This window comes from Drechmeria coniospora, chromosome 02, assembly GCF_001625195.1.
Source record: "Drechmeria coniospora strain ARSEF 6962 chromosome 02, whole genome shotgun sequence".
NCBI classification, from domain to species: domain Eukaryota; kingdom Fungi; phylum Ascomycota; class Sordariomycetes; order Hypocreales; family Ophiocordycipitaceae; genus Drechmeria; species Drechmeria coniospora.
The window spans coordinates 1,589,953-1,598,656 of NC_054390.1; the positions used below are offsets into that span (position 1 = coordinate 1,589,953).

Sequence of the window (8,704 nt, forward strand, 5' to 3'; positions counted from 1 at the left end):
ATAGGGGCACCGAGAGGGTAAATTAGGAAATTCAAGCTACCCTAAGGATCCTAATCTCGTTTAAGCAATTCGACTGGCCGGCCTACCTAGCCGCCTACCAGCTGGCCCTAAACAATAGGGAGTCTTCAGTTACAGGAGTTAGCCCAAACAAGCTATTATTAGGCTACGAAATCGGTACAATACCGAGGGTAAAGGACGACCAGGCAAGCGTAATAATACCAAAAGGGAGGGCTATTACTTTCCTATAACACCTAAGGGAAGGAATAGAAATTATATAAGCGGCTATTGCCTTTGTACAACAATACTTACACAAGTCGGCAGTAGCTTTAGGTCGCCCAGCAGAAAAGTTCCAGGTAGGCAATAAGGTCTAGCTTAGCCTTAGATATATTAAAACCAACAGGCCATACAGGAAGCTAGACTGGGTTACTTCCAAGTTTACGGTACTAGCAGTACTAATACTACTTATAGTAACACTAGATATTCCTCGGGGCTTACACCCTACCTTCTATATAGACCTTATCGAAAGGGCAGCAAACGACCCCTTGCCCAGTCAGGTAGTACGGGATTCGGAGCTAGGCCTACTGCTAGTCCAAGACAAGGACGGTACCTTGTAAGAGGAATACTAGGTCAAACGCATCCTTACTACAAGGGGGGCCCAAGGCCGAGGGGGATAACGCAATACCCTTGTAAAATAGCTAGGTTACGAACAACTAACCTAGGAACCGATAGAGGCTCTAGTACAAACGGAAGCCCTAGAGGAATTTATACAGTAATAGGGAGATCCCTATACAAACGGCGGAGCGCGGGCAAGCCGCAAAACGAAACGTAAAATTTCGACTACACCGAAGGAAAAAATCAGCCCCGGAGCGCCCCCGATAAGGGCCCGACCCGATACTACTACTATAGATATACGCTAGCCGTACTACTTAAACTCGTCGGTCTCCGTATCCTCCTTACTCTCGTCCTCCTCGGTATCCTCCTTGGGGAGGGTCTCGAAACTGTCCGTTGCGGTACTCGGGCGGGGGCGGGACGTAACCGAGGGGGGCGGGGGCGGGGGTACAAAACGAAGGCGCCGGGCGACTTAGGCAATGTAAGGGGCGGAGGCGACGGGGCGGCGCAACGGAGTTGCATTGGCTACGCGGGACGAGCGCGACCTGCTGCAATTGCGGGCAACGCAGGGAGTAAAGGGGGCGGGACGGCGCACTAAGGGGGAACCGCTAGCGCAAGACTCGCGCGACTTGCAGATATTGCGGCGCATCTCGGCTAAAGTAGCCACCAACTCGGCACTAACGCCCTCCTGCGCCTGCTAACGGCGGGCGAGGCCGCGTACGTCACTCTGGATGCCCGTCAGGGCCCGAGCCACGCCCTGGGCAAATACGCCAAGCTGCATGCTCGGTACAGCGCCGGAACGGCTACCCGCTCGAGTTGGGGTTAAGGCGTTAGCGGCGAGGACGAGGGTACGGTTCGGGTCGTCGTTGTCGTCGGCGGCGGCGGGGGGAGAGATAACACCCGGCACGGGGGCGAGGGTGTAGGCGGGGCGCACGGGAGCAGGCTCCATCTCGGCCAGAGCTAGGGTGCAAGCCCAAACCCGGCCCAGGGCCAGAAACTCGGGCGACAGGACGGCGCGAGCGCCCGGCACGGCCCCGACCTTAGGGCGGGCCTCGACCAGGATGTGGACGTTACGCTAGGCGCAAGCACGAAGGTCGCGCAGGGCGCGATGCAGTTGAGGGCGCGCGGCGAACAAATGCAGTACCTAGACGCATTTGGCGTACGCGCGCGCATACGTACGGCAGCCAGTACTACGGCCCGGCATGCAGTCGTTACGGCCGCTGGTAACGAGGCGATTGACGCAGGGGAGGCATATTCCGCGTACCTCCTCCGGAGGTGCGAACTCCTTATCGAAGGAGTCACCCTCCACCAGGTAGTCGCCCAGGGCGCAACGGCGGTCCGACTTATCGGTATAGTGGCTATAACGAGGGCCCGAACCGCGTCCGGGAGGGGGGGGAGGAGCACCCGCAGCGGTAGACATAATAGCAGCAGTAGCGGTAACAAAAAGGTAAACAAGTCCTCCGCGAGGGAGGAGCAACAGCAGCAAGAGTAGGATCAACAGCTCCTATCGTTACTAGCTTATTAGCTAACGGCCCGAAGGACATACGGAACGGCCCCGACAAGGAAGCAGCAACCCACCTTACGGGGGAGGAACAATAGCAATAGGGGAGCAGGCGCAATAGGAGGCAGTAAAGGAGTTAATAACAATCGTGCAGCAAGAAGCTGAAAAACGGGTAGGCACGATAGTTAAAGGAAAGAGGAATAAGAAGCGCAACAGAACGGGAACGGAGAAGGCAACATAGAGGGAGTAGCGAGGGGGAAAAGCAGGGTAACACCAGGCGCCTTAGGTACCCAGCGAGCACCCGGTAAACACCCGAGGAGGGGACGGAACGGGGTGGAATTGGTTACCCCGGGTAACCAGCAAACCCCAAATGGGGGACAATGCAGGGAGGAGACCGCGTACGCTAAGCACCCGACGAATACCCGAAAAAAAAAAAAAAAATTTGGGGGAGCTACGGATTGGGAAAACCAGCCTTAGGAAGGGCGGTTTGGCTACGGCTACAGCCAGACTTTACTTCGAACGGGTGGAGCGAGACGGTATGTTATAGTATTGGGCTTAGCCCGATATAGGAGAACGAAGGGAACCAAGGGACCTACTAGGAGGAACGCACACAACTAAAAGCCCTAGTTGTTAGGTAGTTTTCCCTCCTTTAAGTCTTTTAATAAACATTATTGAGAGTCCTAGAGCAGTCGCCTAGCGACTCCGTAACAGCAGTAAATAAATATAGTACCTAAATGCATTTAGCATACGCGCGCGCGTACGTACGGCAGCCAGCACTACGGCCCGGTACGCAGTCGTTACGGCCGCTAGTAACAAGGCGATTAACGCAGGGGAGGTACATTCCGCGTACCTCCTCCGGAGGTACAAACTCCTTATCGGAGGAGTTACCCTCTACTAGGTATTCGCCTAGGGCGCAACGGCAGTCCGACTTATCGGTATAGTGGCCATAACGAGGGCCCAAACCGTATTCGGGAGGGGGGGGAGGAGTACCTATAGCGGTAGATATAATAGCGGCAGCAGCGGTAACGAAAAGGTAAATAAGTCCTCTACAAGGGAGGAGCAATAGCAGCAAGAGTAGGATTAATAGTTCCTATCGTTACCAGCTTATTAGCCAACGGCCCGAAGGACATATAGAACGGCCCCAACAAGGAAGCAGCAACCTACCTTACGGGGGAGGAATAATAGCAATAGGGGAGCAAGCGCAATAAGAGGCAGCAAAGGAGTTAATAACAATCGTACAACAAGAAGCTAAAAAATAAGCAGGTACAATAGTTAAAGGAAAGAGGAATAAGAAGCGCAACAAAACGGGAACGGAAAAGGTAATATAGAGGGAGTAGTAAGGGGGAAAAGCAAGGTAACGCTAGGCGCCTTAGGTACCCGGCGAGTACCCAGTAAATACCCGAGGAGGGGATAGAACGGGGTAGAATTAGTTGCCTTAGGTAACTAGTAAACCCTAAATAGGGGACAATACGGAAAGGAGACCGTATACGCTAAGTACCTAACGAATACCCAAAAAAAATAAAAAAAATAAAAAAAATTCGGGGGAGCTACGGATTGGGAAAACCAGCCTTAGGAAGGGCGGTTTAGCTATAGCTACAGCTAGACTTTACTTTAAACGGGTAGAGCGAGACGGTATGTTATAGTATCGGGCTTAGCCCGATATAGGAGAACGAAGGGAACTAAGGGACCTACTAGGAGGAACGCATACAATTAGAATGTTATGGTATCGGGCTTAGCCCGATATAGGAGAACGAAGGGAACCAAGGGACCCACTAGGAGGAACGCACACAACTAGAAGCCCTAGTTGTTAGGTAGTTTTCCCTCCTTTAAGTCTTTTAATAAACAGCATTAAGAGTCCTAGAGCAGTCGCCTAGCGACTCCGTAACATAAACCCTTTATATTTTTATATAAGACTTAGCTTAAAAGTATTTTATTTCCTTTTTTTTCCTTAGTCTTTAGTTCCTTACTAATACATTTTTCCCTTTAAGTAGTTTAAATACTTATTCCTAAAGTATATAGGATTATAGCTTATTATAGGTATTATTAAATATAATAATCTTCCTTCCTATAGTAAATATATATACTAACTACCTTATATTTATTTTTTTCTTTTTATATAACTTATTTTACTTACTATTAGGGCCTACTTTAGCCTTAATTTATTTTTATTATTAGTCTAATTATAGTTATTTTAGATTTAACTATAGCTTTAAAGCCTACTATATTTATTCTTAATATTAAAGTATTACTATTCTTATTAGGTTAGGGGGTTACCTTAATTATCCCTTAGCTAGGCTTACTTTAATTCTTAATTTTATCCTCTATATATTATAATTCTATTTTAAATATAATTTATTTATATATACTAACTACCTTATTATAGTTATTTATTATAGTCCCTTATTAAAGGATATAGTCCTTTATTTTTTTAGTTAGCTTAATATAAAGCTTTATAAGTTTTACCTTATTAAATTAATATATTCCTTTTATTAGTATAAGCTTTTCTTTAAAGTATATAAAGAATACTAAGAATAACTTTAATATTTTTTACCTAATATCCTTTAGTTTAATAACTATTAATTACTAATAATAGGAGTTACTATAAGCTAATTTAAGGTATATTAGGAATTAAAATAAATTATAATTAATATAAGAGCCTTCCTTAAAGTGTATTATAACTTATTATTAAACTTTAGCTAAAAGATTTTACTAAATAAAGATTTATTAATCCTAGGTAAACTTAATAAAGTCCTTATTTACTTAAAGCTTATAGTTTATATAGAACTTTTAGGCTATAAAGGTACTTTTATTATTATTATATAAGTCCCTAACTAAAATTAATTTATATTTAATATAGGCCTATAATATACTTAATTTATCCTTAGTTTATTCCTACTAAGAGTTAATTATTAAGGTATTTATTAGTTAGGCTAATAAGTACTTTAGGTCTTATTATACTTATTACTATTTATTCTTTTATAAAGCTAAAATTTAAGTAAAATATATTTTTATTTAAATATATATTTAGCTAAACTTTATATAGACTTTTACTATAAAGTCCTTTATAACTTACTAAAGGTTAAGTTTTTTAGGCTTTTCTTTATTTATTTTAACTTATAATAGTTAGGCTTTTTCTTTCTCTTAACTAATATAAGTAAAGTCTTTTAAATATTATAGAATTATTAAGTAATTACTTTAGGACTTTTAATAATATTTATTAAAAGACTTAAAAAAGGGAAAACTACTATATAACTAAGGCTTTTAGTTATATATATACTACTTAATAGGTCTCTTAGTTCTCTTTATTCTTATATATTAGGTAAAGCCTAATACTATAATAATAAACTAATTAACTATTAAACTAAATAGCTAAATTATTAAAAGATCTATTAGTATTTATACTTAGTATTATAGAGTTACTAGTACTATTAGTATTTAATAGTTAGAAGTAGTTATTAAGAAATCTATAGAACTCTAGCTTTATAAAGTATTAGAGTATTACGGAGTTACTAGGCAACTGCTCTAGGACTCTTAATAATATTTATTAAAAGACTTAAAGGAGGGAAAACTATTTAATAACTAGGGCTTCTAGTTATATGCATTCCTCTTAGTAGGTCCCTTGGTTCCCTTTGTTCTCCTATATTAGGCTAAGCCTAATACTATAACATAGAGTACTTATACTTTAATACCTACTTAATTATAGGGTATAAGTTATATATTATTGTATATAACTCTATTTTAGAATATAGCTTTATTAGGTAAAGCCTAATATTATAATACTTAGTATAAGTCTTGCAATTTATATGCGTAAGAGGAGGGGGTAGTAGAAGTATATTGTACGGACTAGGGAATTAATTAAGCTGTTAGTAACAGTATAAGGGGTACCAGTTAGTAACTAGGCAAGAGTATATAATTAGTAGTACTAAATTATATAAATAAATGTAATTATTCTTCTACCTAAAGTACAAGGGAAGTACGGCTATTTATGCCTATAGAGTAGTACTATATAGGTCCAGATTGTAGTTATATAGTTATACTATAGTTTGATTGCCCGTTTGGTCGTATAATAGTTTAATTGCCTATTTAGTTGTATAATAGTTTAATTACCTATTTAGTTGTATAATAGTTTGATTACCGTTTCGGTTATATAATAGTTTAATTGCCTGTAGTAGTACTATGGGCTGGCAATAGCTAGTAGTAACTAGGAGAGCGGCAATTGTTATTCCGATTAATTAGCTCCTGTAGTCGACTGGCTACTATATATATAAGTTATATTATAGTTCTTGCAATTTAGGTACACAAGAGGAGGGGTAGTAGAAGTATATCGCACGGACCAGGGAATCAATCAAGCTGTTAGTAACAGCATAAGGGGAACCAGTTAGTAACTAGATAAGAGTACAAACTTAGTAGTACTAAATTATACAAACGAATGCAATTATATTTTAAAAAAGAGAAACTATTCTAAGGGAATGGCTACTGCCTTATATAGGTGTAGAAGTATAGTAAAGACTGTTCTAGCTTATTCCATAAGGTTCCAGCTTATTCTATAAGTAGGGTAAGCAATATTCCGGCTTATTCCAAGGAGTTTTAGTACATTCTATAAGTAGGGTATAGAATATTCTAGAATATTCTATACTATACCTAATTAGGTAAGTATCTCTAACAATAGTTTAGAGAAATAGTATATTGTATACTATTAGTTAGCTCTATATACTTACTTATACTCTTAGTATAGTATAGTATATCTACTAGTAGTAGTACTTCTGATAGTTGCTACTGGTAGTAGCAATAATAGGATAGTATCCTATTTGGGTAGTCTTACTAGTATAAATCCTAGTATTTTAATACCCCCTCTATTTAGCTAGTATAACTACTGCTAAATAGGAATCCCTTGGAGACCTAGTAGGCTAAGGTAGCGTTAGAAGAGATTAGCAGTAAGGGCCTTAGTAAGACTATCGGCAGGCATAGACTTAGTGTTTAGGTAACTGATTTTAGCTAGCCTATTGGTTGCTTCTTGCCGAATATACCGGAACTTTAGCAGTATATGCTTTGTTCGGTTATACTGATTGGGATTGTTGGCGTTAGAGGTAGATCCGTTATTATCGTATAGAAGTAGGATAGGTTTTTTAAGGCCTTTGTTGATTTCTGTAAATAGACCGTCTAGCTATTTAAGTTCCCGAATCGCTTCCAGTAGGGTATCCGATTCTACCTCTACAGTAGAAAGAGCAATAGTACTAGCCCTTTTTGATTTCCAGTAGATTGGTCCGCCTACTAGGGTAAAAAGGTACCTATAGGTAGACTTAGAAGAATCTAAGTTACCTGTAAAGTCGCTATTGGAATATCCTAATAGATTGGGTGTTATTAACTTAGACTAATAGTATATAGCTAGGTCTATAGTTCCTTTTAGATATTAAAGAAGGTTCTTACCGGCTAATAGTTATAGACTAGTAGCCTAATATATATACCGAGATAGCTATTGGATTGCAAAGGCTATATCTGGTCGGGTTAGTAGCATAAGGTATATTAGAGTCCCTACTATCTGTTGGTATACTAGTTGGTCGGTTGCGGACAAGGGAGTAAGAGGCATTACAGTAGCCTGCTTAAGTACTCCTGGCTATAGTAGTATTGCTACTACCTTAGCCTCCTTTAACCCAAATCGGAATAGGGCTTCCTTAATATACCCTTTTTGGCTAAGGGTAATACCCTTAGTTATTCGATTAATTTATACGCCTAGGAAGAAGGCGGCCTATCCGCAGTCTTCGATTGGGTAAACCTTATATAGTTATTGCTTTAACTTGTTAATATATATAAGGTTTAGTCCAATAAGTAGGCAGTCGTTAATATAGCTAACTATATAAGTACTAGTAGTACTATTATAGTAGATAGCCGGATCGGATATAAGGGGGCTATATCCGTATTGTTGTAGCAGTTTGGTAAGTACCTCCTGCTATTCTCTAGGTCCTTGTTTTAGGCCGTAGAGTGCCTTTTTTAAAAGGATACCTTGTTTAACTGCTAGGTTGTAGCCTAGCTTAGCTAGTAGCTTAGCTAAATTATTAGTCTTATTAAGACTAATAAATACTTCTAGTCCCTTGGGAATTTTAAGATAATTAACTTCGGGTAGCTTACTGTTTAGGAAAGTACCAATAAAGTCAATTTATTCAACATACTAGTTATTCTAGGCAGCTAGGGCTAGTAGTATCCTCTAGGTAGGTAGAATACTAGTAGTTGCAAAAGTCTTTAGGTAATCGAGGCCTTTAATTTGTATAAATCCCTTAGCTACTAGTCGTACCTTGAATTTAATAGGGTTATTTTGCTAATCCTTTTTGACTCGTAGTATAAGTCGGCTTTTTAGAAGTCGTCTGCTAGTTAGTATTTCTTAAAGGGGGATAAAATAAAATACCCCTGCCTAAATAAGCTGCTAGAATTCCGAGAATATAGTACTTATCTACTGGTCTTTATTGTCTGACTTAAGTACCTGTTTCCAGTTAGTAGGCTCGCTACTATTTAGTAGTTGCTTGGCCTTAGCTTAGTAGTATAGGTCCTGGATCCAATACGCTAGGTTAAGATCCATTGGGTTAGGGTTGTCTTCTGGTT

At 40.4% G+C, this 8,704-nt stretch overlaps 1 protein-coding gene across 1 annotated transcript; it reads right to left on the reverse strand.

The window, feature by feature from the left end:
* Positions 1-1,306: 1,306 nt before the first annotated feature.
* DCS_03698 (uncharacterized protein) lies at positions 1,307-2,029 on the reverse strand (the record flags this gene model as incomplete). Its single annotated transcript, XM_040801015.1, has 2 exons — positions 1,307-1,684; positions 1,874-2,029. 2 exons carry the CDS (start codon positions 2,027-2,029, stop codon positions 1,307-1,309), a joined length of 534 nt encoding a protein of 177 aa, XP_040656048.1.
* Positions 2,030-8,704: the final 6,675 nt, after the last annotated feature.